An 18,148-nucleotide genomic window follows, 5' to 3' on the forward strand; every position below is an offset into this window, starting at 1 on the left:
TCATAGAGATAACTGGAGTTGTTTTTTCCCCATTCCTGCTGAGAAAAATCACTCAAGGTAATCCATAAAAGCAGCCCAAGCTTGCTAACAGTTTCCACTTTTTTCCCATTGACAGCCTCAAATTCACATTAAATTGGCAACAATTTCCTCCCCAAATAGTATTTTTAAGGTATATTAAAACTGGAAAGTAGTTTTTAGTGCATTTCAAAGTAGGACTAAGGATTACTCTAAGGACTACTAAAAAGTGATCATAATATATAGCGCATGTAGATAATACTTTCACAATTCTTAGTAATCAGGTCGTGATCTAATAACACTACCTCATTCAAATAATCTATTGCACAATATTTGAATGCTGGAAACATATCTTCTTTCTTTGGAAGCAGTACAAATTTCACATCTGTAAATATAAAAATTAAAAATAAATATTTGGTAGAATAGCAAAGCTAGGAGCAGAAAACCATTCTTAGTCACAAAACATTGGCTCATTCATTTTTTAAAAAGGCTCTGACTGATGAAAATTTAACTATGAAAATAACATTACTATGATTTAAATCTAATATGAAAATAATATATACATTGGTATAAAATTATTCTTATATTTTTCCTATTATTTTATCCATACAATCCTAGTTGGTAGATTACAGTATATTTAATATCATCATTTTGTTGCAAAAGAGGCTGAGGTTCACAAGACTAATAGAGTGGTTTTCTCATGATAACCGTATGTCTTAAGTGAACAAGGACAAAACTGTGCTGAAGCAGTGGAGTAGAATTTGGAAAATTCCACTCTCTAAGAAAATATAAAGTGAAATCGTTCAGTTGTATCTGACTCTTTGTGACCCCATGGACTGTAGCCTACCAGGCTCCTCCATCCATGGGATTTTCCAGGCAAGAATATTGGAGTGGGTTGCCATTTCCTTTTCCAGGGGATCTTCCCGACCCAGGGATCAACCCCAGGTCTCCTGCATTGTAGGCAGATGCTTTACCATCTGAGCCACCAGGGAAGTCCCAAGAAAATAAAAGGCCTTAAGTTAAATTCCCTTTTAGTTAGTTCATTTGGAATAAAGCAAATATAGTATACTATTTTTAGGTCATTGGGTCATTATTAGTAACTAAAAAAATTCACCTAATGGAGTAAAATTTTTTTCTTTTCTTTTCCAGTATGGTTTATCCCAAGATACTGAATATAGTTCTCTGTGCTATACAGTAAGACCTTATTGTTTATCCATCATATATATAATAGTTTAGGATGGATAAACTATTTAATAGCTTAGGATAGATAAACCAGTTAATAGTTAAACTATTAAACTATTTAATAGTTTGGGATAGATACACCAGTCAATCCTAAAAAAAGGAAATCAGTCCTGAATATTCATTGGAAGAACTGATGCTGAAGCTCCAATACTTTGGCCACCTGATGCGAAAAACTGACTCATTTGAAAAGACCCTGATACTGGGAACGATTGAAGGTGGGAGGAGAAGGGGATGACAGAGGATGAGATGGTTGGATGGCATCACCAACTTGATGGGCATGAGTTTGAGCAAGCTCTGGGAGTTGGTAATGGACAGGGAAACCTGGCATGCTACAGTCCATGGGGCCACAAAGAGTTGGACACAACCGAGCGACTGAACTGAATTGATGCATAATAGTAATAGTAATAGTACATCCATTAGTCCTAGATAGTCCCAATAAGTAAACTTTTGAAAGCTGAATAAGTCCAAGATAGTTTCAAAAATCAGAGGAATTACAGCTTAGAAAGTTTACTCTAGGACACAGTCCAGTTTATCAGAAAGTTCTTAGCATTTTTATCAAGTATTTAAAATATTGTGAGGAATTCAGATATAAACTAGTTTTCATACACTAGTAGTTTGTCAATAAGCTTTCAGTGAATGAAACATATATTTTAATTCAAACGGTCTTGCCTTGGTTTCATTATCATTCTGTTTGATATATGTTTATCAATATAATAAATTATCAATTTAATATAATAAATCATAATTATAATTTATTATATTATCAATATAATATATTATCAATAATATAATATTGATATATTATATATCAATAATATAATATATATCATATAATATAATCAATAATGTAATGTAATATTATATCAATATTGATATAATATATCAATAATATATTATCAATATAATAAATTATCATTATCAATTTGTCTGAGGTTTACCTATTTCCAAATGGTAAAAGTGCTCACCAGGACTCATCTATATTAATTGGTTATGAACTATTCCTATTTTCAGTTATTATCAAGTGAACATCCTTAACTACTTAACTACTGGGTTAAAAAGCTAAGAGCAGACTTCTTAATATAGAGTAAAATCATTTCATTTCACTAATGAATCAGAAGACATTTTGGATATTATAGTAAGTGCTCCAATGAAAACAAACCCCATAAGCTATCTGAATATTTTAAATATTGTTAGATCCTGATATCAACAAATGTGAGGAATACAGAATGTCATGGCCCTCTTTCACACTTAGCTAAACAATGCCAACATAGCATCTTCTAACTGCTGATTACTTCTCTGGAAATATTTCCAACCATTATACTTTTGTACCTTTTCCATACAGTGTATCACTGATAGCTGAAGCAAATATTGATTCTAGAATTTCTACTTCCTGATACTGCACTTTCAGAAAAAATTATATGATTGTGCCTGATACCAGAAAAAGTTAAAAATCACAACTAATTTATCCATTCAAGTTATTGTCGGCATTTTTCTTAAATGTTCCTTTCTTATGAAGCCTATATTCCATCAGCTTCAGATTCATCACTCCCATCAACTACCTTAAATAATAATTACTGTTGTACTAAAGCTAACCATTTAAGTCCATGCTAGACACATAGTAATAAAAAAAACCGTTGCCATTTATAAAACTTCTTTCATCTATCAACTGTATTTTACTGCATTACAGATATCTGTATCCATCTCATAGTGGTGGGTGGATAGCGAGAGAGAAACTGGCTTGCTTCTAAAATCCAAGACAAGGGGGAAAACAAGCAAATCATGGTTAGAGAGAAAGTATTTTAAAAATTCAGCTTTTGAATTGCAGTAATTCCGGAAGTAGTTTTCCTTACCTGTTTCTAAAAATTTTCTCTCTCCTGTGCTTCCTCCTGTCAGGAGGCCAAAATGAAAATGCTTCCTCCTGTCACTGGGCCAAAATGAAAATGCATGCAAATCATTAGGTCAGGATTTTATGCACAATGTTAGAGAAGTCAGGTTTTTCAAGATTTTTTCCACCTAGCTTTACTGAGCAGAATTGACAAATAAAAACTATATATATTTATCTCCCATAGCCTCAGGCATCAGGAGACTTGTCCCCGTACTTCCTTGCACAAAGACCACACTTTCACCATGTCAAATGGCAGAGGAGGTAAGGTGGACGTATATTCTCAAGTTGTTTAATTTACACAGCCTAATTAGTGGCTAGAAATCCTACTGGCCTTTCTGTTCCATTCACATCCTGTGTTCTCGCCCAGTCAGGTTCAGTGGACTCTTGTTCTGGGGTCTTGTACCCACAGGGCCAGGTGAGCCGGACCTCACAGATCTGTTTTCCAGACAGCTGCCATACACTAGCCCCATCCAGCTCTTGTCTTCCCCTCAGCTCAAGATTACCTTGCCTAACGCCTCTCTCCAGCTTCTCGGGACATTGCCTACTACCCGTCTTCGCAAGAGAAAATGCCCGCCCACTGGACACGTGACCTCTGACCTTGGACTCAATGCTTCCATTGGCTAGCCAGGCTAGGCCACGCCCTACCTCATCCGGTCACCCTGCCCCTCGGGCAGCGGGTCCTTCTGCCGTCCTGGCCTCAAAAAGTGAGGGCCGAAGCGGGGACATGGTTAATGCAGAGGTCCTCGCGGGTGAGCAGACTTTCGCCGCACACGCTGAACCGTGACAGGGAAGATGGTGGCGGGAACCCTGATGGAGCCTGTGTGAAAAGTTGGGACGACCAGAGTCTGGGATTCCTTGGTGTGGCTGCTCGTGAGGTGGCAGGGCCTGATGAGGACGATGTCAGAAGCGTCCCAGAGGGCAGACTGAGAGGATTTAGCAACCACATTCAGGGAAGGAGGAAAGCAAATGGGAGGAGGCAAACATGACTTTAAACATGCCTGACTAGGTGTTGGTCGTGCCTCAATGGACGGAGAACATTCGGGGAAAGTCAGGACGATGACGAGTTATAATTGGGAAACGCAAAGTGTATGCCTTGATTCCGGGGTGGCTCAGTGGTAAAGAATCCTCCTCCGCTGCAGGAGACACCACGGATTCGATCCCTGGGTCTGCAAGATCCCCTGGAGGAGAGCATGGCAACCCACTACAGCATTCTTGCCTGGAGAACCCCATGGACAGAGACGCCTGGCGGGCTACAGTCGCACAGAGTCTGACACGACTAAAGCGACTGAGCATGCATAGTTATACCTTGATTAGCAGCCACGTTTTCACCAACAAACTCTTTTAGAAGTTTCTAGACCCACCCCAGAGGAAGAAGACTTGTCCCTTTCTCTCTGTTTCTTAACTTCTGAGTTCCTTCCTGTGACACAGCTTGGCATTAGATTCCTTCCCAGAAGATTGCAAGCACTTACATTTATTTATTTTCCTAACACGTGAGTTCTTTTAAAGTTATGATTGACATACTAATGAAAGGTGAGTGATTAAGCCACATTAAGTTGCCTTCATTCTATTTTGTACAGGTTGGTGCAATTTGCTACAGCGTTATGTTTTAATATTTGACAAGAATCAGGTGTGAAGATGTTCATCTGGCATTGAGATACATTAATTATTCACATTCTTGGCTATATACCTTTTATTAGAACCAATTTTAATTTGAGTAATTTTTCAAAAATTACAAAATAACACATAATTATACTCAGTGTAGCCATAAAACTATCCAAAGATTGATACAGAAAAAGTAGTCTTTATTACCACCCCCAACTCCCAAGTAGATGATGTTAACATCTGGGGTGTATCTTTTCACATTTTCCTACATGTTCATACCAATTTATATAGACATGCATACACAAAATAGGTTGGCCAATTATATAAAAATGAGTAACTTATTTTTCTTCCTAAGCAATACATCTTGAACAACCTTCCAGATCAAGATAAACAGATTCAACTCATTTTTAAACAGTCACATATTTCATAGGAAGACTGTACCATAATTTATCCAAACATTCTACTACTAATGGAGTTTAACAGATTGTTTCCAGTTTTTTACCTTGAAAATAATGCTGCAGTAAGAATTCTTGGACATATGATCTTGAATATTATTAGTGCTATTTCTGTGGTATGCTGCTGCTGCTGCCAAGTCGCTTCAGTTGTGTCCGACTCTGTGTGACCCTAGAGACGGCAGCCCACCAGGCTCCCCTGTCCCTGGGATAGATTTGTATTATTTTGCTGACTCACATAATGACAGCATTTCAGACTTAATGTTGCCAATTTACTTTCCAAAAATTTGTGGCATTTTATGTTAACAGTGCCTGAGAGAAACCATTTTCCTAAATATGCAACAGAAATGAATATATTGCTCTTTAAATATATATGCTGGGCTTCCCTCATAGCTCAGTTGGTAAAGAATTAACCTGCAATGCAGGAGACCCCCGTTCAATTCCTGAGTCGGGAAGATCCACTGGAGAAGGGATAGGCCACCCACTCTAGTATTCTTGGGCTTCCCTTGTGGCTCAGCTGGTAAACAATCTCCAGCAATGCAGGAGACCTGGGTTTGCTCCCTGGGTTGGGAAGATCCCCTGGAGAAGGGAAAGGCTACCCACTCCAGTATTCTGGCCTGGAGAATTCCATGGGCTGTATAGTCCATGGGGTTGCAAAGAGTTGGACACAACTGAGTGACTTTCCCTTTCAAATATATTTGCTGATCTGATGCGTGAAAAATACTATCTTGTTTAATTTGCATTTCTCTGATTGCTGCTGAGATTAAGTACTTTTTAGAAGTTTATGAGACCTTTTGAATTTCTTCTTCCAAGAACTAATTGCCTAAGGATTATGTGTGTGTATGTGATCTGGCAACTTTAAAAAATTCATTTTCATTGGAGTATAGTTGTTATACACTATTGTGTTAGTTTCTGCTGTACAGCAAAGTGAATCAACTCTTCAGTTCAGTTGCTCAGTTGTCTCTGACACTTTGCAACCCCACGAACCACAGCACACCAGGCCTCCCTGTGCATCACCAACTCCCAGAGTCCACCCAAACCCATGTCCATTGAGTCAGTGATGCCATCCAACCCTCTCATCCTCTGTTGTCCCCTTCTCCTCCTGCCCTCAATCTTTCCCAGCATCAGAGTCTTTTCAAATGAGTCAGTTCTTCACATCAGGTGGCCAGAGTATTGGAGTTTCAGCTTCAACAACAACTATAGGTCTATACATCTATACATCTCTCTCTCTCTCTCTATATATATATATATCCCCCCTTTTTTGGATTTCCTTCCCATTTAGATCATCACAAAGCATTGAGTAGAGTTCCTTGTGTCATGCAGTAGGTTCAAGCCATTTTTCTATTGAGTAGGTTGTCTTTTATAAGATCTAAAATATAGGCGTATTAGTTAATATCAAATCTTGCTATGTAAAAAACAGAAAATTCCAAAATAATATAAAATTTACTTCTCTTTCATGTAAATGAAATACAGAAGCAAAAGTTTCAAAACTGATTTGACAGCTGTTCCCACAAAGTCTTCAGGGACTTACCTTCCAGCTCATTACACTGAACTTCCTAGGTTGTGATCCTTGTTTTCCTGGTCTCAGGTGACAATATCTGTCTTTTCAGGCAGCAAGATTGAGGAAGGAGTGAAAAAGAGGAGAGAAAAAGGGCACAATGTTTCCTTGTATAATCTGTAATTCAAATCATGAAATATAATGTTCATGTAGAAAAGTCCATAAGACAATCTATAGTTTAAAAATTATTTTAAAGGAACATCCATGCAAACTCCACTCAGAAACAGAGCTTTACAAGAGTTTCAGGAGCTCTCTGTTTTCTTTTCTAATCACAATTCTCCCTACAGGAAATATCCTCCTAGATCTAGAGATTACTATAATCCTGACTTTATGATAATCATTGCCTTGCTTTTCTTTAGAGTTTCATCCAAGTACATACTTCTAAATGATACAGTTTTGCCTATTTTTCAAATCTTACTGTTTGTCTTAGCTTGGTTCTTGCTTCTTCTATTCAGTGGGTATGTATATGTATTAATTCAATTTCATTGTTGTATATATATTAATTCAATTTCATTGTTGTATATATATTAATTCAATTTCATTGTTGAATTACTACCATCATATAAATATACCTCACTTGTTTACCCATTCTACTATTGATGGACCTTTGGATTGTTAGTTTTGGGAAATTACAAATAATGCTGCTAGCAACATCCTTTTTTGTTTATCTTAGTATGTATGTACCTTTCTCTAGGATATAAATTTAGGAATGAATTTCTTGATTATTGAGAAATGTGTATATCTTCATTTTTATTCAATAATGCCAAACTGTTTTTCAAAATGATTGTACCAATTTATGTTCCCACCAGCAACATTTGAGAGTTCCTGTTGCCCTATATTCTCACTGACCCTTATCAATTTCATTCTGTTTGAGAATCTGGTACATATCTAGCTGTCTTTTTAGGAAGATTTCCATAAGCTGCCATGTGACATCTCTGCTTGCACCTCATTGACCATGCCCTAGTCACATGGTAAGTCCTATCTGTAATAAAGGTTAGAAAATTCAGGTTTTATTCTGGACTGTCATCTGCATAGTCACAACTTGGAGATTTTTTTATTACAATAAGGAGAGAAAAAATTGGGGGACATACATAGTAGTCTCTGCCACATTAATAATAATTTTAAAATAGCTAACTTTTATTGAGCACTCAGTGTGTGACAAATACTATTATAAACACTTTGCCACTCTTTATAAACTAGATACCATATTACAAACCCCAATTTACAGATAAGAAAACTGGGACACTGAGAACTTAAGTATCTAATTAATTAATTAATGAGCAGTGTTAAGCTAAAAAGTATGAGACAGAATTGCAAACCCAGGTAGTCTGGTTCAGAATCCAGGCTTTTAGCTAGGCCATACATTCTTTAGAAGGAATATTTGTTCTTGGTCTGCTATATGTTTTGCAAAGATTTCTCCCCGGTTATCTTTGGAAATTTCTAAAAGTTTTCTTTTATATTTATATTGGATTTTACCACATCTGAATCATCTATATTTTATCTCAGTTGTTAATATTTCTGCATCATTTCTAAAATTATGCATTTAAGAGAATCTTAAAACAATTAGTTTTCCCTGTAAGTTTTAATTCACCATTATGTGTACCACTACTATTTTGAATCTAGGTGGAAATAAATGCTTAGACACACTTGAATATAAACTAAGTTGATAAGCCATAAAGGAAGGGGGGGAACTCCCCTTCTATCTAGATTAATTCCACACTTCTGTGGAAATCTCCTGTGCTAATGTTAAGCTTCGTTGTTGGAGTCACATGCTGTGCTGTTGAGGCTATAGCAATAATGTTTAATGTTTTTGAGAACGTACTTTATATGCCAGACCCAGTATGGACGCACTGAAAAGGCAAAAAATAAGGAAAAAATCTTTAATAAGCTCACAATTCCTTGTCTGAAGTTATTTTTCATCTCTTCAGATAATTCTGTACACTATTGCCAGGATGATATTTCTAAAACAACTTACTGAGAATATCATTCTGCTATACACTCTTTTCATCTTTCTTTTACATACAGGATAAAATCTGAAATCCTTGACATGGAACAACTATTCACTCAACCCCATTTACATTGGAACCTTGAACCACTGGCCATTCTCTGAACATCCCCCACATCCTCCCGCTTCCAAGTCTTTGTTCCTGCTGTTTTACTTTGTTTTCTAATCACAGGTTGAAGCAAAGCAAAGCAAAGCAAAGCAAAGTGAAGTCTCTCAGTTGTGTCCAACTCTTTGTGACCCCATGGACTGTAGCCTACAATGCTCCTCCATCCATGGGATTTTCCAGGCAAGAGTACTGGAGTGGGTTGCCATTTCCTTCTCCAGAGGATCTTCCTGACCCAGGGATTGAACCTGGGTCTTCCTCACTATAGGCAGACGCTTTACCTTCTGAGCCACCGGGGAAGTCTCCTGTTTTACTTTGTTTTCTAATCACACGTTGAACCCTATTTATTCTATAAGGTTCAGTTCAGATGTTTCCACCTCCCATTGATAATATTGGAATTGTTGTTGTTTAGTCACTGAGTCACGTCTGTTTCTTTTGTGACCTCATGGACTGTAGCCTGCCAGGTTCCTCTGTCCATGGAATCTCCCAGGCAAGAATACTAGAGTGGGTTGCCATTTTTTTCTCCAGGGTATTTTCCCAACCCAGGGATCGAACATGCATCTCCTGAACTGGCAGGAGGATTCTTTACCACTGAGTCAAAAGGGAAGCACAATCTTGGAACTGGTTGTTAGCTTTTCCACCCTTAGAGTTGTCGTCAACATCCCGCTTTAGGAAATTTTCATGCTTTGCATTAAATTTGTTTTGTGTCTGCTTCCCTAACAGACCACAGGCTTGTTGAGATGGTAGACCATGGACCTTGTCTTAATTATATATTTTGTAACTAGCACAGTGCTTCATCTGGAGTAAGGTCTGAAATGAATATTTAATTCACTTAAAATCTGGCACTAGGTTATTTTGAAATAATAGCTATCAAGATTTTGTTATTCATTTTTAGGTTTTCTATGTTTTTACAAGAGCACTAATATGTATGAAATATTACAGCTACACACATACCAGCCAAAGTGAGCTTGGTATGAATATGGCGGATAATCATCTTGAAACAGAATTGCAGATTAGTCTGAAACTGATCATGGAGAAAAAATCTGGATATATGGAATGAAATAACATTGCACAAATGTGTTGCATAAGTAGCTTATTGTCTCGCATTTGCAAATTTATGGGTGTAGCCTCACATACTATCTTTCGATCAGTAAGGAACTACTTCACATAAATAGACTGAGACCAAACATTTTAGCACAACATATGTCATCTAATTAAACTAGTAATAGTGCTAGAAGAGAGCTGTGGTAGTATCAGCATGTGAAGAAATTTTCACAAGTATGGAAGAGAAATCTAACCTTTCATATTCATGAAGTTTACTCTGTTTTCACATAAAGAAGCCAAATGTTATTGTAGTTTATGTTTGCAACATTTGTCTCTGGAGACACTCTCAGTATTTTTCTGTTCCACATATCCAACTTCTGAACATTTTTCTAAGTATGAGCCGTCTCATACCACACATGCTCCCTGGCTCTTTTGCACACTGAAAATTCACATAAGCTATGTTTCTGGCCAAGATGAAAACTTTATCCATGCTTATACTTGACTACCCTCCAAAGGAGACACAGGCAGGTGTAAACAGTTATGCTGGTGTCCATTTCCTTGGGGAAAATGAAGAAGCTAACTCTATACTTTAACATAAGCCTGGGTAACTTTTACCCTAACACCTTTCATATTGTTAGCAAACCAAACTAGGATCCTTACTTACTTGCCTTAGTGCAGTAAAGGCTGACACCAGGTTGTGGTGAAGAAAAGTGCAGCATTTATTGCAGGATGGCCAAGCAAGTCGTTCAGGACAGCTAATGCTCAAAAAAGCCAGAACTCCTCCCACCTCACCCCGCCCCCATGGGTTTCAGCAAGGCATTTAAAAAGGCAAGGTGAGGGAGGGACATCCCAAGGTATGTGATCAGCTTGTGCACAGTTCTCTGATTGGTTGATGATAACAGGGCGATGTCACATGGGTTAACATTATTGATCCTTAGGCACCAGTAGGTTGGAGGCTACATGCTTATGAACATCAAGTAATTAATTTCTTCTATTTTGGGGATGGTTTTAGCATCTATAAAACAACTCAGGAAATGTGCATCAGCTACTGTTATCTAAGTACTTCAGAGAGGATATAGGGGAGAAATCTGCCTGGGAAAACCTCATAAAGTTTTACTTAGTTACAGTACCTTATGGTCCAGCGAGTTTGAAATTTGCCCAAAATTACACAGGTAGGTCTAGAACACAAGTCTTCTGACTTTCACCCAGTGAGGTGTAATTGTTCAGTCACTGATTTATCCATCATCTATTTTGAAGCACACATTATGTGGAGGAACCATGCTAGCTGGAGAGAGCAAATGATGCTACTCTATCAATGTGGCAGGGAAAATAAAACATTCACATTTATAACTAGTTATTCCCTGAGAAAATTAATGTCCTGAGAGGTATGGGAATATAAAAAGGAGATAATGCTGTATTAGTTTAACAAATAAAAATTGATTAGATAACTCATTTAGATATTTCACCAGATTAACCACAACTGTGGAAATCTAGCTGTTTGAACCACAAAACTCATCACGGTATTACTATGTACCTAATGAAAAATGAACCAACTTATAAAATAAATAACTTCCTAAGGGCTAAATTTGCAAATTCAAGCTATAATTATTATAAGAAATGTCACAGATATCTATGATAGTCAGTGTCATCCTTATAAAAGGTGGGAAAACCATTGCTTCTCTTATTCTCTTCAAAAGAAGTCTTAAAGTAGTCATGTATGGATGTGAGAGTTGGACTATAAGGAAAGCTGAGTGCCAAAGAATTGATGCTTTTGAACTGTGGTGTTGGAGAAGACTCTTAAGAGTCCCTTGGACTGCAAGGAGATCCAAGCAGTCTATCCTAAAGGAAATCGGTCCTGAATATTCATTGGAAGGACTGATGCTAAAGCTGAAAGTCCAATACTTTGGCCACCTAATACAAAGAACTGACTCATTGGAAACGACCCTGATACTGGGAAAAATTGAAGGTGGGAGGAGAAGGGGATGACAGAGAATGAGGTGGTTGGATGGCATCACCAACTCGATGGACATGAGTTTGAGCAAGCTCCGAGAATTGGTGATGGACAGGGAAGCCTTTTGTGCTGCAGTCCATGGGGTTGCAAAGAGTCAGACACGACTGAGTGAACTGAACTGAACTGAATATTGTTTGGGGTATCCTTGATTGTGTTTATACTGTATACTTTAAAAATAGAGGAGATAGGGCATTTAACTAAATTTGATAAAAAGGATATTACATTAATAGTTACATTTCCATATGCAATGGAAAAGTAATTTTATGGAAAACTGAGGGTACGCTTTTCCCATAAGTCAAAAGATTTTATAAACAGCAATTCTCACCACTTCATATTTTATTTTCCTTATTTTTCTATTTATTTGAATATCTAATATTCATAGATACTCCTACCATCCAGAACTAGAAAATAATAAATTTTTGTATCATTTATTTCAATGAGGTTTTCTTTTGTTTTTTAGTAATGAAAGATGTAGTTAAAGTCTACTTTTTTAACCTATCTCTATCCTATTCCTCAAGTTCACTTTCATACCACTTCATATTTTAACTTTAGACCCAATCTTGTGCTTTAGGATATAAATTAACTTAATAAAATTTTTAACGTTTACTTTGTGCTCAGTATACATTATGACTATGCCATATCAAAACTATCAAACATTGGTCTCATTTGTTCCAATATAAGTATAAGAAAAATAAGAAAAGTATATAAGTATATACTCATTGGTTCCAATATAAGTATAAGACAAATAAGAAAACTATCAAACATTGGTCTCATTGGTTCCAATATAAGTATATGCTATGCAACTTCATCTAGTCTTTCAATGCCGATTATCAGTTACTATTTCCCATCATTTTCTATCTATGTATCTATCTACCTACCTACCTACCTACCTACCTATCTAGAGAGTCAGTATGTGCCAGCAATGTTCTAGATGTGAGAAATAGCCTCAAACAAGACGATGTCCATATCTTTAGGCCCCTAATCATATTCCAACAACACCTAGACCAGAGGTATTTTTGTCTCCCAGGGGGCATTTGAGCATGTCTGGAGACATTTTTTGTTGTCCCAACTTGGGGAAAGTGTGCCACAGCCATCTAATAGGTAGGGGCCAAGATGCTGCTAAATATTCTAAAAAGGAAAGGTAAGTCCCACACTTCCCTAAAAGAGAATAAGTTATCCCATCCAAAATATCAATAGTGCCCAGATTGAGAAATCTTGATCTACACTAACTAAACTATTTCTACACTTTTATAGTCACATATATAAAACCTAGTGCTTTCCTTGCAGATGATGTCACATTCTTCTTGAATTAGAAGCTGTGTTCTTTCACTTTTGTCTTTTTGTCTCAAAATGTCTTTGTAGCCTCATTTGGCGTTTTCTTATTCTCTTCTTTCTATGGATAAATATTTCTCTTTTAAGACTATTTTCATTCAATGTTTATGCCCTACCTTATTCCCCAAATTATGCTATATACAAAAATGCATTCTGTATCACAGAATAAAGACAGATAAGAAGTCAGGCAAAGAATACAATTCCCCTTGGATTCTTCTTCTCATCCCCACTCACCTCCTCCAGAATTTAGTTTGTAGCTTATTTCCTGTCATGTAATCTTCATTCTATCAGCTATACTGTATTTTCATTCTGTGTCCGAAATCTGCCTAATTATATTCTATCCTAAGATATTCTCTGAAACTGATTTTGATCCTTCTTCTTTTCAACTTTTCTGTATCCCCTAGGACTCCTAGACTGCAGTAGTTTTCTCCTAACTGTTCTCCTAGCCTCTGATCTAGGCTGCACATAATTTAGGTTATGTCTACTATTTCCATCAGAGCCCTTCCGTAGTCAACCAGTGCTTATACATTATGACTATGCCATATCAAGCATCTTTTATTTACAGGATGTTGTGCTTGGAACTTGACTTAAGTTAGTAATATCTCCATCATATAGATGAAAAACTGAGGCTTAGAAAGATTTGTTTGTTGTTTAGGCACTAAGTCGTGTCTGACTCTTTGTGACCGACTCTTTGGATTATACCCCGTCATCAGGCTCCTCTGTCCATGTGATGTTTCAGGCAAGAATACTGGAGTGAATTTCCATATCCTCCTCCAGGGGATCTTTCTGACCCAGGGATCGAACCCACATCTCCTGCATTGGCAGGCAGATTCTTTACTGCTGAGGCACCCAGGAAGCCTCTTAGAGAAGTTAAGTGATGTCAGAATTATATAGCTAGGGAACACAGGGCCAGGATTCAAATCCACGGCAGTATTTTGTCAAAATTATACGTTTTACTGAACTTTTCCTTTCCTAAGGAATCAAGTCCGAACTCCTTAGTTCAGCCTTCAGGATTCTGTGTGATCTGACTCCAAACTTTTTCCAGTCACTTCTGACCTTCGTCTGTCCCATACTCTTGTTAAAGTACTGCTGTCTTCTTCATATTCTCTTTGCTTTTGTTTCCTCTGTTTGCTCTTACTCATATCCTATCCTCTGTCTATGTAATCCTTCTCATACAACTATAAAGGCCCAAATACCCACCCACCTTTCAAGTCCAGCTCAAGCTTCCAGGATGAATTCTCTGATCCTTTCTTTTTCCTCCCTGGTAGAGCTTTCCCCACTTTCGAATTTTGCTATTACTAATCATATATATGCTATTTTGCCCGCCTTTACTCTTACGTCCACTAGAGCAGGGAACTTGTTATGATAGCAATATAGTTGTGTGTAGAATTTTACAGAAACTCTATTATATATGCTAAGAACCTCGAAAAGAGTAGGAGCTCAATAAATGTTTGTTTGTTTGACTCTAATCTGCATAGCAGTTCTCCAAGTTTTGATTTTACTTTACAAAAGATAAGGGAACAGAGGATCAGAGAGATCAAGAGACCTGTCAAAGGACAAAACTGTCCTAAGCACTAGCCCAAGAGTTATGTCTCCAGTTAAATGTTCTTTTTATTACACTACCAATGGCTTCTGAGTTTGGTTCCCCCCATATAGTCTAGCAGTGTATGTTGGTCTGAGTAGTTGTTAAATATGTGCTGAATGAATGAATAAGTGTCTATTAAGAACATATTCTTTCAGTTTGAGAATCATGAAAGATTTATTGGCCACCAGGAATAAGAGCACTTTAGGATGTCAGTCATCCCCATGCATGGTATTTATTGTTCATTTATGCAGAAGGAAAACAAACCCTCCGATTCTGATAAAATATCTTAGGTAACATTATGTTGAAGTCTGTGTCATCTTCCTAGAAACACCAGTGCCACACCTTTAACAAACAAATTTTTAAATGTTGTTTAAAATCAACAGGTAGGAAGAAACTGGGAGAATAATTTTTCAGTTTTTGCTTTTCATTTTTACGTAGCCAAATTTATCATTTTCTTTCTTACTGATTCTGCTTTTAGGGTCATGTTTAGAAAGGTAACCTCCATTTCAAAGATTCAAGTGTTTTCTTCTACTGTTTTAATCATGTCATCCTTTACATTTAGAATCTCTGGTAAGTTCCCCTGGAGAAGGAAATGGCAACCCACTACAGTATTCTTGCCTGGTAAATCCCCTGGTGGGCTATAATCCATGGGTTCACAAAGAGTCGGACAGGACTGAGCAATTAAGCACTAATTTAATGTTTTTCTTATATAGTTTAGTGAATTATTTATTCATCTTCCTTTCTGATTTTAAATTATATACTCCCATATGCCAAGTTCTTATATAGGTATAAATATATAGACTTTCTACATATGCCATTTGTTCTGTTGATGGTTTACTCCTGAGCTGTTTTTATTTATTTCTATTGTCTTAATTATTAAAGTTTTAATTTCTGCCTGGCAATCTCATTTACTACTATTCTTTAAAAGAAATATTCATGGATACTCTAAGGTTTATTCTTAAAAATGAGCATATGAAATATTTTGTCAAGATCCTGGGCTTGTGATTGAGATAGAATAAAAAGTTATAGATTAGTTTGGGGAATTCACATATTTTAAAATGGAATCTTCAAAATCAGAGACCCTAATACGGTTTCCCATTTACTCAAGTTTTCTCTTATTTCTTCCAGTACTTTTACAACTCTCCAATTTCTGTGTATTTGTATGCACGCATCCTTTAGTAAAGCATAGTGCTCTAGAGTACGGGTGCAGGAGTCAGATGGCCTGGGTACCAAACTTAGCTGTCCCATTAACTAATCACGTAACCTATTCACCTTTGTGCGCCTCATTTTTTCCTCCTGTAATATGGAGACAATAATAATAGTGCCTCCTAGAGTTATTATGAAGATGAAATGGGTTAATATATTAAAAGTGCTTAAAACAGTATGTAGCGCACAGCATATAGCATACTAAATTAGTGCTTTATACATTGTTATTACAAATGAGATCATTTTCCTCTGTTCCTTTGGTTTCTACTTTGTTAGTTTTGATTATAGAGTACAATCTCAATAAAACACTAAACTGAAATTTTAGCCTCCAGAGGGCCCTGCTTTCCTGTAAATTACTGTCATTTTTCTTCCTTCCTCTTCCTCTCTCCCTTTTTCTTTCTCTGTCTCTTTTTAAAGTTTAAGTTGTATATCATAATGATTTGACTTACATACATCAAGAAATTATTATCGCAATAACTTTAGTGAACATCCATCATCTCATATAAACATAAAATTAAAGTAATAGAAAAAGATATTTTTCCTTATGATGAGCACTCTTAGGATTTACTCCTTAACAATGTTCGTATATAACACACAACAGTGTTACTATGTTTATCATGTTGTGTTATATCCCTAGAACTTAATCATCTTACATACAAAAGATGGTGTCTTTTGATTGCCTTCATCCATTTCTCTTTCCACCTACCCCCTGCTGCTCACTGGTAAACACAAATTTGTTCTCTTTTTCTATGTGATTGTTTGTTTGTTCATTTTTGAAGTATAATTGACCTACAACACTATGTTAGTTCCTCTTAATCTGTGTAGTCCTAGACGTTTGTTGGGAGTTTTTGATTACTGATTCAATTTCGTTACTGGTAATTGGTCAGTTCATATTTCTGTTTTTTCCTGGCATAGTCCTGGGAGATTGTACGTTTCAAGGAATTTATCCATTTGTTCTGGCCTGCATGAGGCCAGGTTTTGGGGCTCGTGCTGTCGCTCTCTTGGGTGATGCTAGGTTACGGATCTCCAGTTGCAGGCCCTTTGGCCCTGGGGCAGTGCCTGTGCACTGTATGTGGGGCTGTGTCCTGGGTCCTAGGGTAGATGGGACTAGGTACTGGGGAGACTGTGAGTTCAGGAAGTCTCAAGCCAGCCAGCCTCCTGGTAGGTGGGGCTGTTTTAGTTGCGTAGCCTAAGTTGTCCCATACATACTGACAGGCTGGTAGGCTGAGCCAGGTCTCAGCCCTAAGAAGCCAGACAAAGGATTCTAAAATGGTGCTTGCCAGCACCAGTGCCTTTGTGGTAGAACAAGCTCCCCAAAATGGCTGTTGCAAGAGTCTGTATCCCCAGGGCGAGCTCCAGTTGCTTCCTGCTTCTTCGGGTGGCTCTCCAAGGTCAGCACATGGGTCTAATCCAGGCTTCTTTCAGATTACTCCTCTGCCCTGGATCCCAGAGCTTATGAGATTTTGTGTGTGTGTCCTTTAAGAGTGGAGACTCTATTTTCCACAGCCCTCTGGCTTTCCCAAAAGAAAGCCCCGCAGGCCTGGAAAACCAGATGTTCTGGGGGCTTGCCTTCCTGGTATAGAACCCGCAGCCTGGGGAGTTCAATGTGGGGCTTGGACCCCTGTCCCTTTGGGAGAACCTCTGCTGTTGCTATTATCTTCCTGTTTGTGGATATAGATCTTGACTCTGTCTCCACCCCTCCTACCCATCTCATTATGGTTTCTTCTTTATATCTTAAGTTGTAGATCTTTTCTACTAGCTTTCTAATCTTTCTCGTCAATAATTGCTCTGTGGTGGTGGTTCACTTATTAAGTTGTGTCTGACTCTTGTGACCCCTGTAGCCCTCCAGGCTCCTCAGTCCATGGAATTTTCCAGGCAAGAATACAGTATTCTTGGGTTGTGGGTTGCCATCTCCTTCTCCAGGGGATCTTCCTGATCCAGGGATTGAACCTACATCTCCTGGATTGCAGGCAGATTCTTTACCACTGAGCCACCAGGGAAACTGTAGTTGTAATTTTCACATGCCAGTGAGAGGAGGTAAGCTCAGGATGCACCATATTGGCCACTCATCTCTCCCAGAGTTTCTTTTTTAAGAATTTTTATGTCAC

General features: G+C 37.6%; 1 protein-coding gene across 1 annotated transcript in view; it reads right to left on the bottom strand.

Annotated features, from left to right (window-relative positions):
• SHOC1 (shortage in chiasmata 1) overlaps window positions 1–365 on the bottom strand; it is an 88,301-nt gene extending 87,936 nt beyond the window's left edge. Inside the window, exon 1 of the mRNA XM_052645292.1 lies at window positions 321–365. Within this exon, the coding sequence (XP_052501252.1) occupies window positions 321–365 (45 nt within the window). The remainder of the gene's footprint in view (window positions 1–320) is intronic.
• Window positions 366–18,148: the final 17,783 nt, after the last annotated feature.

This window comes from Budorcas taxicolor, chromosome 8 (assembly GCF_023091745.1).
Source record: "Budorcas taxicolor isolate Tak-1 chromosome 8, Takin1.1, whole genome shotgun sequence".
Taxonomy (NCBI): domain Eukaryota; kingdom Metazoa; phylum Chordata; class Mammalia; order Artiodactyla; family Bovidae; genus Budorcas; species Budorcas taxicolor.